The sequence below is a fragment of the Pezoporus flaviventris genome, unplaced genomic scaffold (genome assembly GCF_033815535.1).
Source record: "Pezoporus flaviventris isolate CSIRO_AGI_PZ_B2104156 unplaced genomic scaffold, CSIRO_AGI_Pfla_v1 ptg000007l, whole genome shotgun sequence".
Classification (NCBI taxonomy): Eukaryota; Metazoa; Chordata; class Aves; order Psittaciformes; family Psittacidae; genus Pezoporus; species Pezoporus flaviventris.
In genome coordinates, this window is record NW_026892555.1 from 61133251 (window position 1) to 61158989 (window position 25739).

The 25739-nt window shown below is 40.4% G+C and overlaps 1 protein-coding gene across 8 annotated transcripts in view; it reads left to right on the plus strand.

The window, feature by feature from the left end:
* CARMIL1 (capping protein regulator and myosin 1 linker 1) overlaps positions 1-25739 on the plus strand; it is a 195416-nt gene that overhangs the window by 61359 nt on the left and 108318 nt on the right. For all 8 annotated transcript variants that reach the window (XM_061448954.1, XM_061448956.1, XM_061448961.1 and 5 more), the window contains exons 3-6: positions 16334-16384; positions 21137-21196; positions 23305-23426; positions 25387-25484. In XM_061448954.1, coding sequence (XP_061304938.1) covers positions 16334-16384; positions 21137-21196; positions 23305-23426; positions 25387-25484 — 331 coding nt within the window. The remainder of the gene's footprint in view (positions 1-16333; positions 16385-21136; positions 21197-23304; positions 23427-25386; positions 25485-25739) is intronic.

The window sequence follows — 25739 nt, forward strand, 5'->3', positions numbered from 1 at the left end:
AAATTACGTGCTGTATGTATGTTAGAGCATATGAGCAAAGCATGCTACCAAGTTAACTTGCTCAGACTGGACCCTGATTTTACAGTAGACTCATTTCTTTGCTTCAGTTTTCCTGAGTTTGCTTTCTAATTCTGTGAGTTAGCATCTCATACACATGGGAGGGCATTTTCTTTGGACCCTGCATTGAATTATTCTGAACTGTGTAGAAGCCCTTGCAGTGAGAGGAGTTGAATGTCTCATCTATCCTGTTAATGGGTTTTTCACTGTGTATTTTTGCACCTATTTGGAGCAGTGATACTAGCTTTCCAAGTACTGATCAAGCTCTTTGAGTGTGCCGATGAGCAGTTATGCAACATGTCTGAGTCGCTTCCTTTTTCCCAAGAGTGGGCAAGAACTGGCTGGATAAGTGCTCACTCCTGTGTGCAAGTTAACTCTTGAACTGAGATTCAGAGCTCAGGCTGTGAGAACTCTGAACAGATCCCAAATAAATGAGGATGAGGGGGTGCTAGCTATTAAAGAAGGGATGCCACATACTAGCACAGTGTCAGGAGGGATGGATTTCAGTCTGTGCTTCTGAAATGTTGAGTGTAAATTCATGCAGCATTGCCATCTTTCAGCTACTGTAGAAAACGGTGAAGGGTTTTCATTTATTTATTTAAGGTTAATCTATCCAAATGGCGCTGGTTGTTCTAGTGTAGTGGTTAAACAAAAACATGAACCCTCGTGTGTGGGCTTGTTACTGTGCTACTTGGTGCCTCAGTGGTCTGCCCTTCCAGCTTCCAGCATCTGTTACGCCTTCAGGGACCTCCACCATGCTTGTGCCTCTGGAACCTGGAGCAGCTTTGTCAGGTTTATCAGCAGAGGCATCTCCAAATGAGGCATCTGTGTCTGGGTAGGATGCTTGGGGGTGAACTGCCAAGTGGTAATTACTAGAGTGGAGATCTGCCAGGGCTCAGTCTGTATACCTAAATCATAGAATGACTCAAAGTCATCCAGCTGTGGTGCATCACCGGCTTGTTTAGAGGTTTAATTACATTGCCCTTCTGCTGCTGCTCTTTCCTACAATAATAACACCCCTAGCTGAGTTGGTGGCATGGCCATGGCCATGCACGGCTGCATGGGGTGCTGGAGAACTGATTTGGTGTGCATGTACAAGTTAGCTCCATGTCTGGATGAGCGACCTGAGCAGCTGTGTGGCATTGAAGATGCCATGCGCAGTGGTGGAACTGGGGGAGGATCAGGCTCAGCCGCTCGGGGATAGCCCTGTGGTTATACTAGATTAGTTGTAGTATGCAGCTGCATCCTAAGACCGCATTTTGGCACGTGCATGGAGGCTTTGCACTTCTAATTGATTTCCCTCACTTTCTTTCCTGTTTTCTCCAAGTGTGACCTAGAACATGGAGTGCCGAGGCTGATGCAGTGCTCTTGGTACTGCATGCAGTTTTATGTATTATTACAGGGTATGAATCCCTTTTTAACTGGGGGATTTTTCACCTTGGTTTGAGTGATCTAGATTTCCTGTTGCTTATGAACGTTTTAGTGGATGCAGCCGGATCTTGGAAGAGAGCAGTTCATACACATAAGCAAGGAAGAAAGAGGAGGTGGGTCCTGCTTCTAGTGCTGGTGGATCATCTTCAGATGTGCCTTCATGAGTGGGTGGTTAGAAAAAAAGGCACTATGTACTCGTGTGACTGTTGTAAAGCTTCGTGTATTTTTCTTCAGTATCCCCAATTGTGTGCAACTGTTGCCCTCTTCCCCTGACACCCTCCATCATCTTTACTTAATAACTAAGGTAAGACGCAGATGACTGCTTAACTCCAGACTTTTAATTTTTGTGTGTGTTATAGATTTGCTGACTGTATTTTGATAACAGAGTTGACTTCTGAAGCTATACAAAAAACATACCAGCTCTGGGTAAGATAGAGGATGCTATCTCTGGGTGAGATATCATTAGCTGTCATTTTTTGTTGTTGGTTTTTTTTTTTTTTTTTTTTAAGAGACATTAGCTTTTAAGCCTTCTCCTTTCCTCCTTTGGAGAGCCTCATTTGTTGTTGCAAAAGATTTCTCTCTTCTTTAGTAATTACTAAATTAAATAGAAAACAGTATGGTTTTGTCGTTTCTTCAGAATTGTTGCTTACCTTGTATTTGTAGTCTCTCTGTATTTATTTGTTAGAATGAAACAAAAAATAATACTTGAATCAGTGCTCCATTACAAAAGCAGTCCTAAGTTTGAGTGTGCATTGCAAGGGATGGTGTTCTGAACTAATAATCAGGAATAAAAAAGCACTGTTTTGTTTAAAATGTGGTTCTGCAGCTGCCTATACATTTGCTGTTGAAAAAGGGTATGTTTATAACATTAGAGTGGATTTGGAGAAGCAAAACATATTTCATGGTGTAAAAGTGACCTGGAAAGAAACATTTTCCTACAGTTTTATGTTGTCACTGTTTTTCATGCATTACGTGCACACGCATCCTTGGCTGAGACATTCTTTTGTCTTGTTGGTTTCAGAAGCTACCTGGCTTTTCTGTTAGAATTGTTTAGTGTCCCAGATCTGCCAGTTATGAGCTGCTCAAGCTGTGGGCACAGGAGCAGAGGGGTGAACCTCCAGGGAGAAACAACACTGCAACACTGAAGCCGCTGCAGACAAAAGGGCAGGCTGTGCATTTGGTAACATTAGAATTGAGTGCGCTGGGATTGAAACGTAGGCATATGAAAGGTGACAAATTTAGCCCAGGGTAAACTTGTCTTTGGGAAATAACTCAGTCCCTAGTAAGTGTCAGGTGTTCACGGCTTTTAAATCAAGACAGCTTGACTTGCACAGATTAACCCTTTTGTGAACCCCGTCCTTGGTCTTTGCAACTCATATACATTTGGATTTCTCTGATCATGTTACCTGCTTCCACTTGAGGGAAACCAAAACTAGGTAAAATGTTGAAGGTATGGTGCGTTTCTTCTGGATTTCTAGGCCTGTGGTGTCCCAGAACAAACAGTGGCTCTGAAGATGCTGAACACCTGGGAATCATGGCCACAGCTACTCTAGGTATACATGAACACAGTAGCCAGACACAGCTTGCATGAGCTGCATGTCAGGACACATAGAGTGTGTCAAGCATGTTGGCTTGCCAAGCATGAGCAGAGAAGCTATCATTTGTAGGCAGCAGAGAAGCCAGATGCATTTGACTTGCTGTGTAAAAGTGCAACCTTAATGTTTTGTATGTATAGCAGATCTTTTAGAGCCCCAATTGAAGAGGTTGGTCAACTTTAACCTGATTTTTTTCTTCCAAATTCTTCTTCAGTATCTGCATATTGTCAATAAGTAGCAACTTTAGATACTATAAATAAAAATCACTGTCCTTAGCAATGGAGGTTTGTGTGGGATGTTGTAGTCTTTGGACTGGTAATGCAGCCTTCTGGAAGCAAAAATGTGGCAAAGAATGGAAATGAAGCTAGAAGCCTGTGGTCTACAGGCTTTGACCCCTTTGAAGGGAGCGTTACTGAGTACCAGTGTTTTCAGACAGCTGTGATTCATTCAGCATGTGTTTGCAGTGACATGATCATTACAACCAGGGTCGGATCATAAACTGTAAATCTTGAAGAGAAGGAGAAGCTTGTGTTTTCCTAGCTAATTTACTGGGATTCAGAAACTCCATAGAATTAATTGGTTTGTGCCATGAGTGGGTCAGTGATGTACTTTGAAAGTTCTTGCAGATTTCTGTTTGGCTCCAGGGAAAGTGAAACTGCCCCCCTCCACTGTTGGATGTTTTAAAGCAAAATTCTTCAGGCTTTTTATTAGGAACCACAACAGACAGCTACTGAAACTGCTCTGAGGGGTCAGACTGAGGAGCTGAAGTTACAGGTCCTGTGCTGATACTGTGGATTTAAAACACTGGTATTTGACATCTTTTCCTTAAAGAGTTATACCTACTTGCTTCTGTCACATGCATTTTTAAATTAGGGCCTTAATCACACGTCTGTATGGTAATAGCTTCTAGGCTGGGAGCAGCCTCATTAAAATGTACTGTATGATCATGATAATGTGATCATTTGAGGTGAGAAGCCAGTTAAATGCATTGGGTAGTGAGTGCCCTTGCTTTTTTAAACTTAAACTGGAGCTTTTACTTAGCCTGGAGTAGATATCAACAGCGCATCTCATTGTTTCCATCTCCCTTGACTGCTACTTTAGGAGAAATCTATACCTGAGGACAGAGAATATCTTAATTTCTGATCTAATTTATGACCAAGGGGAAGTGTCTCTTTCAGAATTGGTGAGAGTTCTGCAATGCACCTGAATTTAAAAAATCATAATTCCACCACAGGCATGTTGATGCGGATGCTGTCTTCTTGTCCTCATTTCTCGGTGCACTTGCTGTGTGAGAAATACTGGTAGCGTAGGCAGATTGAGTGATCACAGGACACTGACATAGAAGAAATGGAAGATAAAATAAGGCTGGGGGGGGTGTTGTTTTAGTGTGTCAGTTGTGGTGGGAGGTTTTGATGGCTGTGCTTTACTGACATTAATGCTCTCATCTGAATAATAAAGTTAATAGTCCAATAATACGAATGTTTGTGTGTGGGTAGAGTTCATATCTTCAATGTATCTGATGTTCTGTCGGGTGCAATTTTCTGCAAACCTGCTAAGAAGACTGTGGTCATTCATTTATGGTGTTTTGGGGAGCTTATCTGTGAAATTCAGAAACTTTACTGTGATTTCCCCTTCCCTTTCCAGAGTTCTAATTTTACTTGTACAAAACTTGTGTGTTGATGGAAGTATCAACACTCAACAAAAGAAAACATATTTAGAACTTTAAGCAACAAAAGATCTTGAGAAGTGATGGTAAACAAGAAGTGTGCTGAAAAGTTGTGATGATATACGTTGATCAGCCATTTAGGCAATACAATTGAAGGGTTATTTTCCCTCTGACTGGTGAGAGAAGACCAGCAAAATTGGCTGAGTCCAGGTGCATTTAAGTAGTTGATGGATGATGTATAACTCCAGCAATAGTTAATCAATGTTATTGTGAACTTAATTAGGCTAAGGATGATAACCACATTAGAAACAAATTTAGCTGAACTGGTGTGTGTCTGTTAATACCATACTTTAAATTTGGTATAAACTTATAATTGCAATTGTAAGCCTTTCTCTTACAAACTAAACTTGGCTTGATTGTCCTTTAACCAAACTAAAACTTCACTTGTGAGGACTTGCACTACCTAAACTAAGTATTACAATTCCACCTGAAGCTAATAGGCGACAAGGAAAGGCAATAGTAGCAACTGTGTGAGGTCCACCCTGGAAACTCAACATTTGTAGTAGTTTTTTAAATGATAAACACTTGTACATTATTGTGAAATACAGCTACCAATTTTTGGGTTTGGTTTTGTAGTAAAAAACCCCATTCACCAAGATTCTGAATCAAAGAAACCACAGCTTAAAAAAGAAATAACAGCAAAACAGCAATACTTCCTTGAGATTGTTCAGGACAATTTTAGCATGGGTTTTGTCTCACATTGGTTTTGAAGCTGCAATGATAACATGGTGAGTTTAAAGTTGTGTTTAAGGGTCACTCTGTAGTAGGATGAAGGCGTTTAGGGTTTTGTTTTTCTTAGGAACTGCCTACCTTAAGACCACAATAAAGACAGAAATTGTGTTTGTAAACACCTTGTGTCAGAGCCAAAAAGGTAAAGCATTGAAAAGACAGAACATGAAAAATTTTGTTTATGATATGTTGAATTTCAGCGGAAGGTTTTCCAGCTTTATTAAAAGCAGTATTTCTCCAGTGCTGGGAGAGCCAGTGGGTTTTCAGCCATGCTGTTGAATAGGAACAGATAATAGGCCTGGGGGTACTGTGCTTAAAGGCATCCTGCTGCTTAAATTTTTGTCTGTATTAATTTTTTCTCTGTTTTCATCATTAGTGGAGCTGTGTTGATGGCAAGAGCATGGTGGTGCCTGGGAAAACAGGAGCCTGGGAGAAAGGGAGTGCTGTAAAATGTGCCTGTGCTAAAGTCAGGATACCTTCTGACTTGTAGTATTCAAGGAAGCCTTAAATTTCCATGAAACCACGGTAACTTACAGTAGTGTGGAGCTCAGTTCATCCTGAAAGACCTGCCCATGGGATGGAGAAGTTGTTACGCACTTAGCTCACCTAGAGCACCATGTTCCTGTGCCTCTGCTGCTGATGGTAGCTGGGCTACATTGCTGCTAAGCTGAGCTAGGTTTCTTGAGATAGAAGCTGCCTTTGACTGTTCTGGGCACATCTGGTGGTTCAGTGCTGGTGGCATGTGGGGCTTAGGCCGATGGGGAAGGTAGTCTCACCACAGTGCAAACTCTGCTGCTGAGCTAGGTGGGTGCTCACCTTTCCTTCTTAGTTGAGGCACTATACCAGCTTTTCCTCTGTTAGAAATTCCTTCAAAAATAAACCACTCAATAACAGTTTTTGAATCTGTGTTCTGTCTACCCAGGATGATTTTTAGGGTGTGTTTAAGGTGATTGCTGGAGATTGAAGCCTGGCTTGCAGGAGGCAGGTCTGTCAGTTCCTGAGATTGGGGCATTGTGCTGCCAGCTCCCAGAGGCTGCTTCAGCTTTTCAGGCTGGCCAGCACTGCTGCTCCTCATGCTGCTCCGTGAGCTCCCAGCAAAAAACTTTGGAGAGCAGGTTGGTGTGGTCAGCAGAAGAGCTTAAGCAGTTCCAGAATGAGTGGGGGGGAAGGCTGAGAGCAACCAATGGCTTGGCTGGCTGGAGAACAAGGCAGAGCGTTGCCTGCAAACCTACCATCTAAACAGAGCAAAGGATGTTCTCAGGTTTGCTTTCCTTTTTGGCAGACTGTACTTCCATAGCAAAAGTTAAGACAAATTGAAGAGTTCATAAGTCATAGGGTTAGGGTTAGGTAAAATGATAAACCCCGGAAGATCTAGTTTACTTTTGTAGCTTGCACTGGCAAGCTGAGTCGTTTGTTCACATTTGCAGTAGTGAGTAACCTTTTAGAAGCTCTCTTCTCTGAGACGTCTGTGTTCTGAAATGAACAATGATTAAGCCACATCAAGCATGGTAGCTCAGTTCTTACAAAACCAAAATTCGCCCACAGAATTGCTCTGAGAAACAGTTTGACTTGGAAGACCTTTGCATCAGAATCTCATGAAGGCTTTTTGGGGAATCTAGCTTTTTTTCCCCCCCAGTTTTTCGGAGGCAAAGGTAGTTTACAAACCACCAGAATCTTCTTTACAGCTGGGAGCTGACTCCTCACGGAGTGTTGTGTAACAAGTGTAACATTTGTTATACTTAGGAACTAAGTTTGAAGAGCAGAATTATTTGTTATTTTGCATTAAGTGCATTGTAATTTCTGGTTTGGGTTGGTTTGTTTGTTTGTTTGTTTTTAGCAGTTTCTGGCATTTTGGGAAGTTTAGTTTCCATTTGGCTGTTGGAAATTGATGTTCTCAGGTAAATAGGGATATTTCATTATCACATATTTTGTCATTTTAATATACTATATAAGAAAGCTGTACAAGTAAAACACAGGCAATATTAGTGTGATATGTTTAAATAAGGATCTTTAAAAAAACAAAGTATTAAAATAGCTTTAATATTGGACTGGAGCATATTCATTTTTAATAATGAACAGCATTAGATAATTGCCATCACATGACTTTTAAAACCCAGCACAAACAATAATAACCCTCCATCGGGGTTACTTAGTGGTTTTTGCTGAGCACATGCAGCTTGTCCTCCTTAGGCAGACAATACTGTGTGCATGGTGGGAGCGGGGTGAAACTGCAAGTGTTTGTTGTTTTTTTTTTTTTTTTTTGCAGGAAGTTGGAGGCAAAAGTGCTTTCCTGGAATGTGGCAATTCCTGAATTTCTGTCTGAGGGGAAGCCAGATGCAATCAGCTGTGTCAATGCCTAAAGCTGGCTTGGCCTCTGGGTTTCCTGCTTGCTATATAGAGTGGGAGCAGGGGGAGGGACTCTGGGATTTATCATCTGGTGCAGAATTTCATAAGAAAGAAATCTGTCCAGCGTCATGCACCTGTGTGTTGGGGGTGAGAACACTGTTCATGCCTTGGTTATTTAGCCACCCTGGCTGCAAAAGTGCCTGACCAAGAAGCTTTGTCTGTTTCCCTGGGTGTCAGCACTGGGTAGGCCAACAGAGGATGCCTCAGCCGTCTTCAGCTCCCACCACTTAAATGGTAAAGTATGGGAGCTATGGGAAAGCTCCATAATGGAAGTAACCTCCCTTTCACTGCCCATTGCATGCAGAGATGGCAGTGGGCAGTGAAAGGGAGATCCCTTCCAGTCCTGCCTTCTTGTGCAGGGAGAGGGGTGATCAGTTTGTTCTCCTTCCTATTTCGGAAAGGTGTTTCAGAGCTCTGAAAGAAAGGATTCCTTTAGCAGAGGAGAAATGTGATACAATAATAATAAAATAGCTGCAAAAGAGATAGTCTTATAAAATGTGAAACAGTATAACAAAAAAATACAAATTTGGGGGCTGGGAGTATAGCGGTGGCTGGTTGCAGTACTTAAGCACCGTTCCTGTCTTGAAAGACTGATAGTCCTAAGATGTCAAAATACAAAAAAGATAAAGACCTGTAGCATATCTCAGGTGATTAAAGATGGAGTGGCTGTCACAAGTCATGTTAATTCTAGCAGGTACTATGTATTTTGCAGATGATAGAGATGGAAAAAGGGTTCTGTTGGGAAGCAAAAGAAGGAAGAGGAAATAAGAGTGCACCTGAGGACTGCAGTGAGGCTCCTGGAGTGATGTAGAGGAGCAGATCTTGAGTAATCCCCTCTGAACCTAATGGGTTTTGTCTTGCACCTGTAGCAGTGGTTTCTTTGGGAAGGAGTTGCCTTGGTCTGAAGGTTTTCATAATTCTATACCCATCAATTTGGTTTTGTGTTTGAATGTGTTTGTGCCACGGAGAGGACAAAAATGACTTAATTCTGCAGATTTATTAGGCCAACATCTTTCTCTGGCCCTTAGAGCTCTTGGGGCTGTCGAAGGTCAATATTATTGAGACTGTGGTTTGTGGCATTGTGTACAGAGCAGAATTTTACTATGTTTATGTATTTTATTTTAGTATTAAGTGGAGCTGAGTGCATTGCACTTTATTAGTTGAATCTTCATTTAATTGTTGATAACTAAAAGCAAATACAAATGGTTGTAGAAGAGTTTTGTATAAAACACTTCCTTGATGGACAAACGGCCTTTCCTCTGTCCCTGAAGTTTTTGTTTTGTTTCCTGGTCTTTAAAATTCTGCATGATGGTTGTGTGTGACATATATACAAAGAGAGCAACCCCGTCACCAAGGAACAGTGTGAAATGTTTAATCTGGCATTTCTAAGTGATGAAATTAAAGACGGTAAGAATAAAAGCACTGCAGTAGCAAAATCTATTTCCAGCTGCTTCTGCACAGAAACAGCATCATATGCAGCACACCAAAATGCTTTCAGTCTTACCTACTGCCCGTAAACCTAAGGAAAGAGGCTCTCTGTAGAAAGAGGGAAGGTATACAGATGTTTCTTATTACTCACATCAGGGATAGATTGCGGGAGAGCTTTTCTAAAGGGTTCCTGTATGTTCTGTTTTTATGAGGGAGAGAAGTAATGCATGATCATAAAAAAAATATTGCACAGAAAAGGCTAGAGCCCGGGGCCTTTTGAATTACAAGTCAAGAAAAGGCTTTAAAACTATTATTTAACTGAGTATCGGGGGGCTAGAGCATCGTAAAAGGCTGGTATGTGGGGAAGGTATCCTGCTGTGGCACATCGTAACCTGCATTGAGGCAGTGAATCTGTGTAATGGTTGTGTACAGAGGAGAATGAAAGTGGGAAAAAATCTGAAATAAAGGTATATTAGCAGTAATGTGCTAGTGACCTATTTATTTTTAATGTAGGTACAGAGAAGGAAAAACTCCTTTGGGGTTATGTGCTCATTGATGAGTTACAAATGAATGTACATGGTTGAGGTGGCTCCCCTTCTTCACCCCAGCTGGGGTCAATGTGCTGGGTCCATTTGTATCCGTGAAATGCATCTGCTCTGTTTCCTATTTTCGTGACTAAGAGCAGGCTTAAGTAATATGGTAGTTAGGTCTTCTGGTATTTAGTGCTTTACAGCACTGCTGTGTTTTGTTGTTGGGAATTGTGTGGTGGGAAGAGGATCAGCAAGGAAGTTTTGCAGTCTGCAGGGGGTTGTCTTGGTTTAGGTGTTCTGTGTTGGACATCTCGCACAATGCCATGAAAATCTGTTCCGTGACAGACTGGTTGAAAGAACAAGGAAGCCCTGCGCACATTTGGCTGCCCCTCTGCAAGCAGCTCTGCGGTTAATGGAAACGATAGGATGTGATAAGCAATTGAGTGTAAAGTCTGTGAATCAGGGGAGTCCCAGTCTGCACCACTGGTGACCACATCACAGCCTGCTTCAGGTGATGGGCTGGCAGTTGAGCTGTCCGTGGCTCCTGTTGCTGCCATTGATGGTGTCCAGCCAAAGGTGAACCCCTGTCTCAGCATCTTCTGAAATCCCACCTTTACTGGAATAGCTGGGTCATTTGCACAATGCAGATAGGGCTATAACAAGTATTTATATTAATTTGTGCTCCAGGTGTTAAAGAAGCACAATTTGAGTCATGCATCCATTGCAGTTTGCAGGGCTAGGATCCTTCCTGGAGGTGATAGTGGTATTGTTGTTACAGCTGTTGGGGGAGCTGACAAACAAATTTAGCTTAAGCAGGAGATTTTGGTTTAGTTTGCTGATAAACCTCCAAACTATGTTGTTTTCTCCTGTACTCTAAAATTAAGAGGTGTTTACTCCGAAATTCTCTTTCAGGCTTGGCTACTTCATTTTTCCCTTTTGCTTTAGACAGATTTCTTGGCTTGTCCATGCCTTGTTTTTGTCAATTTGAAAATGAGGATATTTTTTTCTTTATCTATCTTTATCTATATTTTAACTTATCTTCCAGGGAGGACTCTGAAGTAGAAACTGCTCTGCATATTGGAGCAGTTCTCCAATAGCTAAATAGGCTTCTGTTAAAAGGACACCTTTCAACTTCGACTGAAAGGGAAATTTGAGCCAAGCACTCCGTTGTGCCATCTTGTGGTGTCCCCTGTCTTGTTCGGTGAATTATTTAAACGCAGCGGATTTGTTGCCAGCAGTTCTGATATCTGACCCCACTTTGTTGTAAAATCCCATTGCAACTAAAGGCTGTTCCCGTACCATCCTTTGCCATCCAGAAAATACGGAAATTGGTGGCCCATAACAGATCAGCCTTGAGTTTTTAATGCAGTACAACAGCGGTAAGGACCAGTGAAATGAAAACCTATCCTCTGCACAGTGTGCCCATGGGAGGGTGGAGAGCAGGCTCTCTGTCCATGGCTCCAGCAAGGGGACCTTGTTGTGGAAGCTGTGATTGACTTCAGGAGTGATCACAGAGAAACATGCAGCAGAGCAGTTCTTCATGGGGGTAGCTGAGGTTGTTACTTGCACTGCAAGTAACGATCTCAGAGTTGATGCAGAGGGAGAACAACGGCTTCGTTTGCTGCTGAGGATCTGCTCCAGGGTGTGTTTTGCATAGGTCTTTGGCTGGCCACACAGGCACCAGCAACTTGGGCAGGCCTGGGAATGTGTTCAACTTGGCTGTCAGTTCAGGGACAGAGAAATTCTGGTTTCTGTTGTTTTTTTTTGTGTGTGTGTGTGAATGCCAGGAGCTGAATTGCATTAACCCTTTCCCAGAGCATCTTCCCCAGCTACAAAAGCTGTGGTATTGGTAGGTAAATAAAGTAATCATTTGAACAGGAGTGAGTAAGCTTTGTCAATGATTTTATCATAGGTGGCATCTTAAAAGTAGCCAAGACCAAATGCTCAAAGTCAAATTCAACCTTGGATGACTGAGAGGGCTGTGGATGAAGGAGGTGGTGCTGCAAGCTCTTCGACTGGGGCTGAACTGGGCTCCTTTGCTGGTGTTAGCGCTTTGCAAAGAAACTCTCCATATTCCAAGCAATACCACCATTTCAGAAGCAGCATACGTGTTCATGTTGTGCCTGAGCTAATTAGCTCTGTAAGAAGAGCTCTAGGATGTCATCTGCCCTCTTTGTGTAGGGAAGCTCAGTGCTTTTAACAGACACCACCTTGCTTTAAACCAGCTCTAGTATCTCTAACATGATGCTGAAAGGGGCCTTTTATCTAATCGAACTCCAGTTGCTTCAGGATGGAGCATTTATAACATCAGACATGCGACGTGGTAGATGAATGGTTGATCCTATAGGAACTGCGGGAGACTGGATGCTCTAACAGGTATTGATTCATCCCTATTTTAACAAACAAAAACTATTAGTGCTGCTGCTTTACCTCACATTATTATGTGTACATTAGATACTGAATCAGTAGTAGTAATGGAAAGGCATCTAGTAAGTGGTGAAACTTAAAAAATATATATATATTATATTTGGGATAATAATGGTAATGAATAGTGATAAAAATAGGGATGGTATAACTAAGTGGTATATAAAGAAAAGCAACTGTATTCTGGGCTTCAAGGAATTCTCAATATGATGAATATCTAAGTAAGAAAACGCATCACAGGTGCTTCTTTCCTTAAGTAAATTGTAATGGAAAAGACCAAAGCAGTTTTGAGACTGACAAAATTGCAGATGCTGGGGGAAAAGAAGCAATGGTGGAAGAAAGAGATTAGAAAGTGTATTTTAAGAAGTAAAACTGCAACAGTTGATCAAAAAAGTACTAGGGTATTTTTTAATATCTGTGTCAATCAGTTCCAACAGCAAAAAACCGTAGAAGGAAGTTTCAGAATGAAAGTGAGTGGAGCGAGCATCACTGAGTTTCCCGGGGCCTATGAAGTGCTGAGGTGGTTTCATTTTGGTTTATGTTTGATCATGAAGCCATGTACGGTCACTGTGTTTTCCAGCGGTCTCTATTCCTGTGCAGTTAAAAAAAGGTAGTAGTAACTTTTAAAATATGTATTTAATTTGCTTGTGAATTTGAAACAACTTTAAATATAGATAAGGTGTCTTGAGTTGCAGTGGTCTGTCTGGCAAAACAGATGCAGTTAGCACAGAGCTGTGTTGCTCTAATGATCTTCCCCAGAATGACTGCCAGGTAGGGTGGCTGCGTTAACCCTGTCAATTTAACTTGCAGTTAATGGGTACTAAGGCTAGGATTTGAGAATAAATCACAAAATGCATCTATGTTTATGTTTTGTTGCTATACTCACTGAGGATCTGTGTTCAAATTAATTTTATTTTCTGAAACAAATTACTTATTCTGGTAAATAGAAGAAATAGAAGATGACCTTGTAGGCCACAAGTCTCTGGATAAATAATTTGCAGGGTATGTTTCTGGTGAACGTTTCCAAATTAATTTCCAAATATTAACTTGTTTCATGTGCACTGTGATCAGTGTAGGGAGCGTTACAGAATTTGGATTGATAAAAATGTAAAGAAATCATCAACTTGGGTATCTGTGTGTGAGTAGGAGTCATTTAACATTCAGATGATAATCCTGTTTTGTGCTTGAAAAAAAGGCAGAGTAGGAAGAGACAGTAAAGCTCCTGTAAACTAAATATAATTCTCTTTCATTGTGTCTTCCATGGAGCAGCAGACAGATTATGTATAAAATCGGCTCGGATGTGCTTGCTGCCTTCACATCAATTACTTGCAAACCTTTTGGTATACAGCTGTGTATAAAGAGTGAGCCCACTTCTGAGTCTCTTTACCCTGCACTTGTTTATCTTTTGATGTGATCTTTTGACTTTATTAGTGATTGAATACTATTTGTGACCAAACAAGATGGCTGTGGAATGGGGGTGCAACTTGTTGAGTTGAACAAATGGTCATTTTCTTATCAGAAGACAAGATGGGTTATACACTGTGCTTAGCTCATTGCTGATGGTTTGTGAGCGCTTTGTTCAGAGTTGTCCAGGTACAGGGATCGGCACCTCTGTGTCTTTGGTTTTCAAAGGAACTTTGACCATGGTGCTTCTACTGTATACTCAAGGTTCCCCAAGAGCAGAGCAAATATAATGGTAGCAAAATCTTCTCTTCTAGCCTGACAACTGCTAGAGAGTAACTGGTGGCTACTTTTGCTTTTTAGTGTCTCTGTATGAAGAGATTAAAATCTCCAGGAAATCTAGTATCTGCCTATTCATAAAACCCAGCACTCCAGGATACTTCTGAAAGCTCTAGACAACTGTGCAATTAAGCACATACTCGTTATTCATGTCAGAGGAATGCACAGAGACCTAGAGTTTCTTTCACAAAAATAGCTCAGTGTTTAAAGAGGGGACTTGAATTCTGAGTGTGAAAACACCTCCTGTGCTGTGTGCCTTTGGTGCCAGCATCGTATTTCACACGGGAAGGAATAGAGTGATCTGTTTAAGTCGGCTATAACACAAATTCCGTTGTCCTTGCAAGTACTAACAACCTATTGACAGAGACGTGGGTGAGCTGGTACCTTAATGGCCATTATTTGTTTATGCACGCAGCCTTATCAAGAAAGAGGAGGTCACTGGAAATAATTCATGTTTCCCAGCTTATCCAACAAGTCTCAAGTTAATTTGAGGTAGAGGCTACTGTGTTCTTAAACATAAACAAAAGCAGGGATGTTAAAATGCAGCAGATGTCACATAAAAATTCTAAAAAGATTGAAAAGAAATAATCAGAGAGCAGTAAATTAAAGCTGGTCCTGTCAAAGGGCGCAGTGCATGCTCATGGATTTTAGCAGCTAAAATCGTGGTAAGTGCCAACCCTTCTCTTGGCCAATTCTGCCAGTGTAAAAAAATAAATAAATAATACAGTCTTGCTGCTGTTAAAATGGGACATTAATTTTGCAGTAATAGTTGACCTTCAGTTGAACTTAGGTGAAAATCAGACTCTTGCTTGTTTGTGACAGTCTTAACTGTAAAAACGGTAGAAACCTCAGTGTTACTGGGTTACAGGGCTCAGGCATTTTGTACCACCTTATTGCTCAAGAGTAGTTTCTTTACCGGCTGAGTGGGGAGTATCATCTTACAGCAGTCCTTTGTATGTAAATGTGTTTTCTTAAGGTAAGTGGGTAGTTCAGCTGTGGTGGTTTCCCCAAGATCACTTTAGGAGCACTGATACATCTCCCAGGAGAATATACACTGACATGTGCTCTGTTGGAACATCATTTCCCAACATAATTGTATTAAAGCCTTCTGGTTACCTGGTTTGTGTTTAAATTTGTTGTTTGGACTGCTCATGTGTACTGTGATCATGTTAAAGGGACCCTGTCAGTGCTTATATAAAGTGGCTTTAACCCATTTATACAGGCAAATGTCTTATAACAGGACCGTGACATGATTTTCCTGTAACCAGCTGTCCCAGTATGGTGACATACACACAAACACTGATCTCTCTAATATTGTAGGTGACTACATAGAAGGTAAATATGGCAAGCAGTTCATCAAAAGCTGTCCTTTCCCCTGACTGTCTCACTTCTGCACCTGAGATATGCTGACCAGAAGCAGATACTCTACCTTGGATACTTACCAAGCAGAACTTGGTTCAAGAGGTGCCAGCTGTGTGGAAGAGCTCCATACATGCTGTGGGACTTTGACCTATATGTTCAAATTAATTTTACTTCTTTTTTTCTGTCTGGAAAAAGATGTAGCCAATAGTAGCTAGTTCTGTAAGCAGGTCAATCAAAAGTAATACTGGAGGTTTGCAGAACAAGTCATCCCTTTGTAAACCTGTGAGTGGGATGTGCCACGGGAGTGTGGAGTGGTACTTGTGTGTCATATTTTGATTGGCAGTAACTTCCAGAATATTTGTTTCCTTGTGTTTTCTCCCAAAGTCACTGGTCTCACTGATTCCATTGTGTTTCTTCATTGTTTTTCTGGAGAAGAAATTCAGATGGTGTTAGTGAGAAACCTTTGTATTGTTACTCTAGAAATGCACTGAGTATGTCCAATAGAAAACATTTGTTTATGGTCTCTGTATTACTAACAATATCATGTTTATCTTGCATATTTTTGTTATATTTAAGTACCTCATGTTTTCCTGGTAGGACTTTTTATCCTTGCTTCATTTTTAAATGTCATTAAGGTTTCTTACATCATCATAAGATGTTCTTGAGAGCTTGATTAAACAAATTTTTGCAGTTCATTGCTGTCCTAACTATCTCATAGCTGATCAGATTGCAGCAGTCTCTTCACTATGCTCTACTGGATCTGAGCCCAGTTTTCTTTCCCTCAGTGTATGACAGCAAAGGGAATCAACACTCACTCTGCTAGAGGCCTTTTCTTTCTGGTTTCAGGATTTTCCTGGAAATACTTCTTACAAATTCTGTTCTCTTGTTTGGTTTTTTTTCAATAGGTGTTGGCATCATGTCGGGCGTTTCTTTTAACATCTCGGATTCCCACCAAGGTAAAGTTACTGTGTTTCTATAAATATTCTAATTTTTTTAGATACAAATATAACTTGCATAAACTTAGCTATTTTAGTTATACTCGTTCACCTATTTAAAAAACGAAAGAAATGGTACATTGCATGGTGTTGCGTTAGAGTGGTGCTTCTGTTAGTGTCATCTTAAATGGATTTGTCAAAATATACGTATGCACATACTGTTTCAGAGGAATTTTAACTTCTAGAAATGCAGGTAAGTGAAGAATTATGTTGGAAACACAAACTTGAAGAATTGTGAGGTGAGCCTGATGATCTTTCTAGTGGAACGGTTTATGTGCAAACAAACTGATGGTGTTATTCCCTCCAGAGCTTGTAGTATCAAAAAGTAATATATTTGATTTGGAGACAGAAATGGTGTTGATTTTTATTAGATTCTGCTGTTTTCTGATGATTTCTGTTCATTTTGAAAAGCATCTTGCCAACCTGCCTTGCCAGTGCCAGTGAATTACTTTTGCTATTCCTGTGACAATTTGTAATGATTGTTGTAGCAGAGAAAGGTAATTTCCACATGAATGAAAATGACTGACATGCAAGAACATCTCTTGTCCAGCTTTGAATCAGTGAATGGGAATTTGGTACATGTTCTATTTTGTTGTGTTTTACATGTGTGTGCATGGAGGGATGTGTGTGTATACACTTTACAGAGATACAAAAATATATGCTTTATAAAAAAAAAAACAATAAACCCAAAACCAGAACTGATAAATGGAATGACTGATACCAGATTTTCAGTTATGGTCACTGATAAATGTGACCATCCTTACCTATAATTTGAAGATGCAAACAGGCAGGTAGGATGACTCCAGCTTGAATTTCTTCGGAGATCTATTTCCCTCACTTGATTACCCTGACCGTGTAGCACAGACATCACCAGTTGGCTGTCAGTTGGCTTTTGGATCACTTCAGTTTTCAGCCAGGCTGTTTTAAGACAGGGTCTGGTGACGGATTGCATGGGACCAAAGAGCCAGTTGGTGAACAGCTCGGACATAAGTGCAATGGCAGGATGATGGACAGGTGGTGTTGGTGATCCTGTTAAATAATAGTAAAGCTATTGTAATTCATCAAAAAGCTTTTGAAGGCTAGAACTTGGAGTACTAAGGAATAGCTGTACTTCTGGTTTAGCATTACAGACTCCTCTCAAAACTCCTTTCATTAAATGTATTTACATAGTTGAAAAACTCAATTCTGTTTTCATGGAAATCAAGAATATGTACCCTGTACAAGAAAAGTGACTTTAGTGCTAACAAATAGAAGAAAGGCTAGCAGAAGAAAGTGCTTGCTCATGATGTATGTTCAAAATTAAACTTTGTATATCTAAACAATTATAGAATGTTTGAAAATTCATTTCTTTCCTAGCAGGGTTAGTGAAACTTACTGAATTTTTTAATGTCTGTAGGATTTTCAGACGCTTCTCAGAAGCTTTCTGAGCCCAAGAACTTTCAATGCAGGCAGTAGCTACTAGCAAGACAGCTCAGAACATGCAGTAAAGACACTTAATTCCCCCAAGGACTTCTCACAAAATTGAGTATGCTGAGAGACGGCCAGTTCTGAGTGGCTATTAATACTACATCTAATTCCAAGCTTCACTTTTCTTTAAACAATGCTATTGAGATGCATCTACTAAACAAGGATCAAAGTTAAAAGGTATAAAGTTGATTAACTATAATATCAACTCACATGATTTTCCTTGAAGCAAGGATATTAAAATGGCCACTTCCTAACTCTACGCTTGGGTCCAATCGGTCATTTCCACTGATTTAGATGGGTTGCTAGGAAAGGAAGTACAGTACTTAAAGCTTGCTAATTCTTGCTACAGCCTATTTTAAACATAGTTGCAACAGTAGTGTATGCTGGATGTCACTAAGCCAAAAGTCAAGTGTGTGAAATATTTGTAGGAGTGTATTTCAGGTTTGTGAACGTATTTCTAGTGCCAGCTTTCGTGAAGTTTTGATTGAAAAAAGATTTGAAACTGTGAAGTTAGCCATCTTGGTAACTGAAGGGTCCCTAGAGGAGAGGCACTCATAGCCTTTTAAGAGGATTAAAAAAAAAATTGTATGATTTTTAGGTATTAAATGCCATTATGCTTTTTATAACCTTGTAAAAATAATTTCACAGTTAGAGGTAGATGATTTTTAAAATGTGCTCTGTAGCTTTTCTGCAACTCAAGGACCATAAATCCATGTTTTTAAATAGAAAAACAAAGCAAAGGTGAACTATAGAAATGTTGCCATGTTTCCTGGTATTTGTTAATTCTAGTCAAGAAGATTTTTGCAGATTGAATTCTTGAGTTTGGATCTATGTATTTTGTTAGGCATAGAAGAGTATTCTGATTGCGTGTACATATGCGTGTTTGCACATGCACAGTACATTAACAAAAGCAGATCTTTCAATCTGGTTGGTAAATAATTTGCAAAATAGGAAGGATTTCAATCACAAAAACTCTTCCCTTAAAATTTCATTGTGATTTGGGTAAGCAAATGTTAGATAGTCTCGTGTTTGTTTAATCTGACTAGCACTGAAGAAGAAGAGCTTTCCGCTTCTGTACGTGTCATCTAGCTTACTTCAGTAGCCAACAACAGAAGCTGTTATGTATTTTTTTCCTTTCCTTTCTGGCCTGAACGAACTGCACAGGGCCATGTCCTCTCATCACAAAAGATTGCCAGTCTTAGCTTAGAAATAAGGCACTGAAGAGGAGTGAATGTCTTACCCTTGGAAAAATGCAATACTTTGGTGTGGGCACTGGGAAGATGCTTGTAATGGCTCTGCCTTGCCTGCCTCTGTTCCCTGTGCACTCTTGCTCCATCAGTAACTGCAGTGACACCCCTGTGGTCTGAAACTGCCTTGTTGCTGTGGATGCTGCCCCTGCAGCAGAATAAGGGAAATGAAGCATGTGAAATACAGAAATACAGGGTAGAGTTTGGTCACTAAATTAGGTCTTTGGTAGAAGGTGATCGTGGCACAGAAGTGCCTGAAGGGTGCTTGTATCTTTTGGTGCTGTCATGAGGGCAACTGAAGGGAAAAAGATTCAGAAAGTAGTCAACCGAAAACAAATAGAGAGCAATAACATCTTCAGTCTCTGCAGCTGTGGGTGTATAATGTAGCTAAGTGCCTAAAAAAGCTCTTCTGATTCATTAACCTCCCCTCCCCCCCCCCCCCAATTTCAGTGCATTCTATATCATAACAATTTTAACTGGATTTTTTGGGGCAGCTTCATCCTGTGATAACACTGTGACTACTTATAGATTTGCCAGTTAGACCTTGACATTTAGGAGCTCTCCCTACTATTTTGCTGCTTTCTGGAAAATTTCTAGCTGGTTGTTACGGATGGAAACTGGTACTTTTGTTCCCAACTTTCAGATATGCTGTTGCAGCTTTGTGAATGGGGATTCTTGAGCTGCGCCTGGGTTCTGAGCACCCCAGGAGTCATTTGGGGTCATCTTTTAAAGATTGCCACATGTACAGAAATAGAATAACATGGTGTTAGCCTGGGAGCACCCTGACTGTGAACCTAGGATAAAATAAAGGGCAGGAAACTTGGTGCAGCTCATACAGACTGCTCAGTTACATTGGCTTTAATAATAAGTAAAAGGAAACGTCCATAATAATGTCTTGCCCTGTAGTTATGATTTAGTCCAAGAGGTTTGTTTCTTTCTGCATATCTCAGCTATCAAGTTGTTTGTCTACATAGTTGTGAATTCATATCTTAGCACACTCCCTGTAGCCCTGGATTTGTCCTTGGAGAAGAGGACTTCCCTTCAGAGTTTCCATTTGGATTCAGTTTGTTCACCTTTCTTCCCTGCCTATCCTGCCTGTCGTCCAGATAAGCCATTCACACAAAGCTAACGTATTACTTCCTCTACTGAAGCAGTTTCGAGCATCTATTTATCTGTCTGTCTGTATCTATTTATGTATGGTATTTTTATTTCTATATGTACATATTAAAAATTGTGCATTCATGTCCCTTCAGCTTCTTTTGCTGAAGCTTTTTTGTCTTTTTGGGGATAGACTTTTCAGCAGGGTATGTTGTGACAGGACAAGGGATAATGGTTCTAAACTAAACCAGGGAAGATTCAGGCTGGATGTGAGGGAAAATTTTTTTACAGCGAGGGTGGTAAAATACTGGCACAGGTTGCCCATAGTGGTGGTGGATGCACCATCCGTTGGAGACATTCAAGGCCAGGCTGGATGTGGTTCTGGGCAACCTGATCTAGTTTAAGATGTCCCTGCTTATTGCAGGGGGGTTGGACTAGATGGCCTTTGAAGGTCCCTTCCAACCCAAGCTATTCTATAATTCTGTTTTTCCCATCTGTGATTAGTATAACTAATGAAAGAGTAATTGTGATGCTGTAAGTATTTTAATTAGTGATTATTTAGTCACAAGGGTACATACACATCAGCAGGGCATTGTATAAACACTGTTTTTTATAGTGAAATTTTGTCATAAATTTTATTAGAAGTTCATGTGCTTAACGCTTGCAGTAAAAGGTTGTATGCCTATAACCTCTAATAACCATTTGAACTTGTAACAACCACATGTGTTCTTTTAGGGAAAAATGAAATGAGATATTAACAAATACTTACTGTCAGTTCTAGAAATTGATATTAAGTAGCAGTAGCCTTGCTTAAGGATTTTTAATCTTATTGAAAAGCGTAAGTGCCCTTTAAAATATTATGATGTTTGCACTAATGTGGCATTTTCTTTTTTAACTACAGTTAGAACTAACTTTCAGCTACTTGGAAATCCAAGGAGTAACTTCCAGTAAACCAGGTCAGGTAAGTGTATTCTAGATAAGATACTTGTTCACTCATTGCTAAATCTGTTCCACCGAAGGAGGTAATGCTCTAACATGCAGGTCTCCATATCCAGTGAGTAACTGTATGTTTTTGCATTCTTAAATTCATGCTGCTTTAAAGTCTTAACAGTAATGGTAAGAATTTAAAAAGTCAATTTTAGGAATGTGTTGTGCAGATGGGATGATGATAAGAAATTCTTATTTTCTCCTAGTTCAATATGGTGCCAGTTTTCATTTGTCTCATGAGTGAATATGTTTCTCGGAGATGATGAAACAATGGCAGCTGGTACACAATCATTACCACCCAAACTTGCATGGCTTCTGTGGTGTATACCTTTACAGTGAAGCCAAAAGCTACTTAAGCTACTACTTACATTGCAGGCAGAAATAGTTCCCTTCCAACTACTCATGGTGCCATTACTGTATACAACACAAAATATATTTGACACCAAGTTGTGTGCCAAAATAAGTAAATGCAAAGAGAAGGTGCTGAAAAGAAGAATGCCTTCAACACATTTTTAATTCATAAGATGAGCATATTTGAACACTTCATTTGAACTCTGAAAAGCTCTTACTGTATTTAGCATGTCGTCTTTCTAGCCTGGCTTTTGGAGCTTTCCTTACAGAAGGAAAAAAAGGTCTGGGTGTTTACTATTATAATGGGAAGACATTTAGTAAATTCTGTGTGTGTTGCTGTAGCTTGCTTTATTTAAGGTACTAAAATGCCATGGTAGCTAATACTAATTATTCCTGGAGGCATAGACAGTCACTGTTGTAGCAGGGTTTACAAGGGATTTTCAGCAGCCTCACTTACATACCATTTTCCTAAAATATTTTTTAAGGTTTTGCATGTTTACATTTATTTGTGTTTTAAATGTGTAAGCTTATAGCTGAAGGCAGGCCAAATCATAGACTATTGCTTGTGGGGCAAATCATACTGCTGCAGTTTTCCTGCAAACAGTGTGATATATCCATAATACCTGAAGAATGTAATCTTGTGCTAGGCATTTTGCAGAAAGCCATGAAACGCTTCCCTCTATAAGAATAGGGAACAAATGGAAAGAGTGATACAGGGAAATGTGTTCATATTGGTGACAGTGAAAACCAGTAGTAACTTGCCCACTCATCTTCAAGGAGCAATAGCAGCAGGTTCAGAAAGGAGTTGAATTGGTGGGAAAAGGTGTGAAGATTCTTGGTGTGCTTTTGGGGTAATGCAGCCTTTTCAAGGATTATCCTCATGATGATCCTGGGAACCAGTTTCAATAAAATCCCATCTTCTGTAGCATATTGTGTCCTCTTGTACTGTCTATCTGTATTTCTTATTTATTCCTAACGTTAGCTTCTTACTGTGAGTTCACAGCTCCATATCTAAAAGACTAAATATGTGCTAAATAGTCACATTGGGGAAGACAAACATTACATTGCTTCCTGTGGTGCAGCAGACCCGATGTGTCAGTCATACTGTAATCTGATTTAATTCTGAATACTCCATATATAACAGAGATGATTTGCAAAAGGCTTTATTTTTCCCCTTTACTGAAGCAGCTATTCCCCAGACAGCGGGACAGTTATGTTGGCTGAGTTACTGCTTCATCCAAACCGAGACAATGTATTACCGTAACATTTTCTTAAACTGCTTAGATCAAAGCATTAGTGCTTTTCCAGAGGATCACAGCCATTAAAGACTTTTACTTTTTGCTGGAGGAAGCAGGCCCTGCTTGTTCAATAGTTTCCTGTCAGGCTGCGCTTGCTTCTTGTGGTGTTCTGGGACACATTTCAAAAGAGGACAATGATGTGAAAAGTTCTTGGTTTTCCAAGTGCCAGCTGAGGTCAAGGTCCTTTGAAAATTTACTTCCTATGGGAAGCAGGGTACTGTTAGGAAAAACAGAGTTTGAGTACAGAAGTCTTGTACGTTCAAGAAGAACTTTCAGGAAACTTTACCTGGAGCATTGCTATGTCATGTCTTAAAGAGTAACAGGTTCCTACCAGTGCACAGAGCATTTAGCTGGCATTCAGAATGCTCTCTGTTTTAAATAGACGCAAATTACATGATACCCAGTTCTTGCCTTCGTGCCCTCTTATTTGTAGTTGATTATGGAAACTGAGAAATGCAGCATCTCCATGAAGATGGCGTCCTCAGAAGACGTGAACGAGGTGCTGGCACACATCGGGACCTGCCTCAGAAAGATATTCCCTGGACTCTCACCAGTGTAAGTGTCTTTAAGGGAACCTCTAGTCGGAACAGATTGTGCAGCATCAGTGGCAAGCCACCACTTCTTGTCCACTGGTCTCCCCACCCTGACCTCAGAAACACACTGAGGATATAAGAAACACCTGGAGACACGTGCTGAGCTTTTGTCGGAAGTGTATGGCAAAACCAGGAGGCAGTGCAGAACACTGGGAGGCTATGTGTCACAAGAGCCTTTGCTTTGAAGAGGGGATTGCAGGTTTTTGGTGTCTTGAGTTTTCATTTTACCTTGTTGCCTCTCCAGACTCAGGTATAGCTTAGGTTCTGGGGTTTTGTTGTAATTTACTTCTTTTGGGTTTTGTGCAGGTTTTGCTGGTTTTTTTTTTTTTTCCCAGAAGTAAAATCTGATTTGGGAGAGGAGAGAAAAGTTCTGTTTACTTTCAGTGTGTGTGAAATGATGCACATGACTGGGAGACTTGTTCTTCAGAACTGAGCCCTGGGCAGTCTTGTTATATACTTTCCATGGTTCAGCTCGCTCCTTGGATTGTATGTCTCCTTTTCTGTCATTTCTTTGTTCTGCTTCTTTCTGCAGTGCTCTTGCCTCTGATTTCCTTTTGTATCTGTACCTCTGAATTTTGTGTCTTGCAGCAGTTTTCAATGGTTTTTATTAGTTTCATTTTCTTTCTTCTGTCTGTCCTTGCCTTATCTTCATCACTGTCTACCAGGTCATGCAGTTCTACTATTACTCTCTTCAGCTTCTAGATTTCGACAGTATGAGAGAAAGTGGGACTGTGCAGCAGAGTTTTCTTGGACATGCTGATCTGTATAAGTGAACTTTTGTAACAGACATTAGATGTGAATGGTCAAGCTAAATTTAAATGTTTTATTTTGGGTGCATGTCTTTATTATTCACCTTTCCTGTAGGCAGAGTAGGAAACAAAGTTCATAAACTCTGAGCTGGCAGTTTCTGGTTTTGACTTCCAGTGTTCTTCTGTGGCAGTATTACTAACTGCCCTAATGGAGATTGAGTTCTTCCTTCAAAAAGCATGCAGACAAGTAAATATTTGTGAGCAGGTTTGCCATAAAACCTCAGTCATGATGTGAGAAACGCAGGCAAAAAGAGTAGAGCAAAGAGGGCTGCAAGACTCTGTGTGTTTGAGCAATATGCATGTTTTCTCTGACCTTTCCTGAGAACACGGGTGGAGTATTTTGGGGTAGCTGTGTGGAGTGCTTGCTTCCCAGAAAAGAAATCAAATTTCTTGCTTTCCTGTCAGATGGCACAACTTTCCAAAATGAAGACACTGAGAGTTGTGCAGATGATGTGAGATCAGAACAGGCAAGAAGGGGGATGGAGGTTTTTCCCATTAATATCTCTTAATACTTCCCGTCACCCTGTTTTATGGAATTCTGCAGTTTATGAGGCAGTCTTGTCATACAGAAGAACAGATAATTCAATTTTTATAAGGCAGGAGGGATTATGTTTCTGTCCTGGCGAGGAAGAACATTACCCAATTAGAAAGATCAGAGCTGAGTAGAGTGCAGCCTATGGGCCACATGTAGTTACTGAGCGTGCTCTATTTGCCCTATAGTGCTTTTACTGGATAAATGCAGTGTATAAACAACAGTGGTTTCAGGGTGACCGACAATACCATGTCTCTCTCCTGTTTTAGGCATCCTTGTGTTAGATGAGGGCCATAAATCTCCTTAGCTTCAGTGATCCTGTCATGAAAAAATACTTAGTTGATCCAGTAGTCACAGGGTTAATCACTGGAAAGAAAGAAGAGACAAATAAACATTATTCCTGTTGGACTGCATCACAATGTGTGTGGCTTTTAGGTAGAGAATTGAGTTGTATTGAAGTTGGTAATTCTTCCCATACACTCATTTAAAATCATACTTGAAGTAAAGAAGATTTATGAGTTTAAAAATACTTTCAAAGTCATGAATGTTTTTTTTTTTCTCCCCCCTCCCTTCGTATGTAGGAGGATTCTCAAGAAAGTAACTATGGAGCCTTCAGAAAGACTGGCTAATCTCCAGGCCCTGTGGGACAGTCAGACAGTGGCAGAACTTGGACCCTGTGGTATGAATTTAAAGGCTCAAATATAAAAAGGCTGGAATTGAAAAGTCGGGAAGTTTAATTCTATTTCTGGCAGAAGCTTGTAAAGGTGTAATTAGTTTTAAGGTGTAATTAGTATGGAGCAGACTTCTGATTGGTAGGTGAAGGCACTATATTAAGCTTTCTTGCAACCTACCGGGCAAAGATAGGATAGTCTCAGTTTCTTTCAGCAGCACAATGGACACTGTTCTGGGAGAAAAAAAGAGTGAGTTTTGAAAG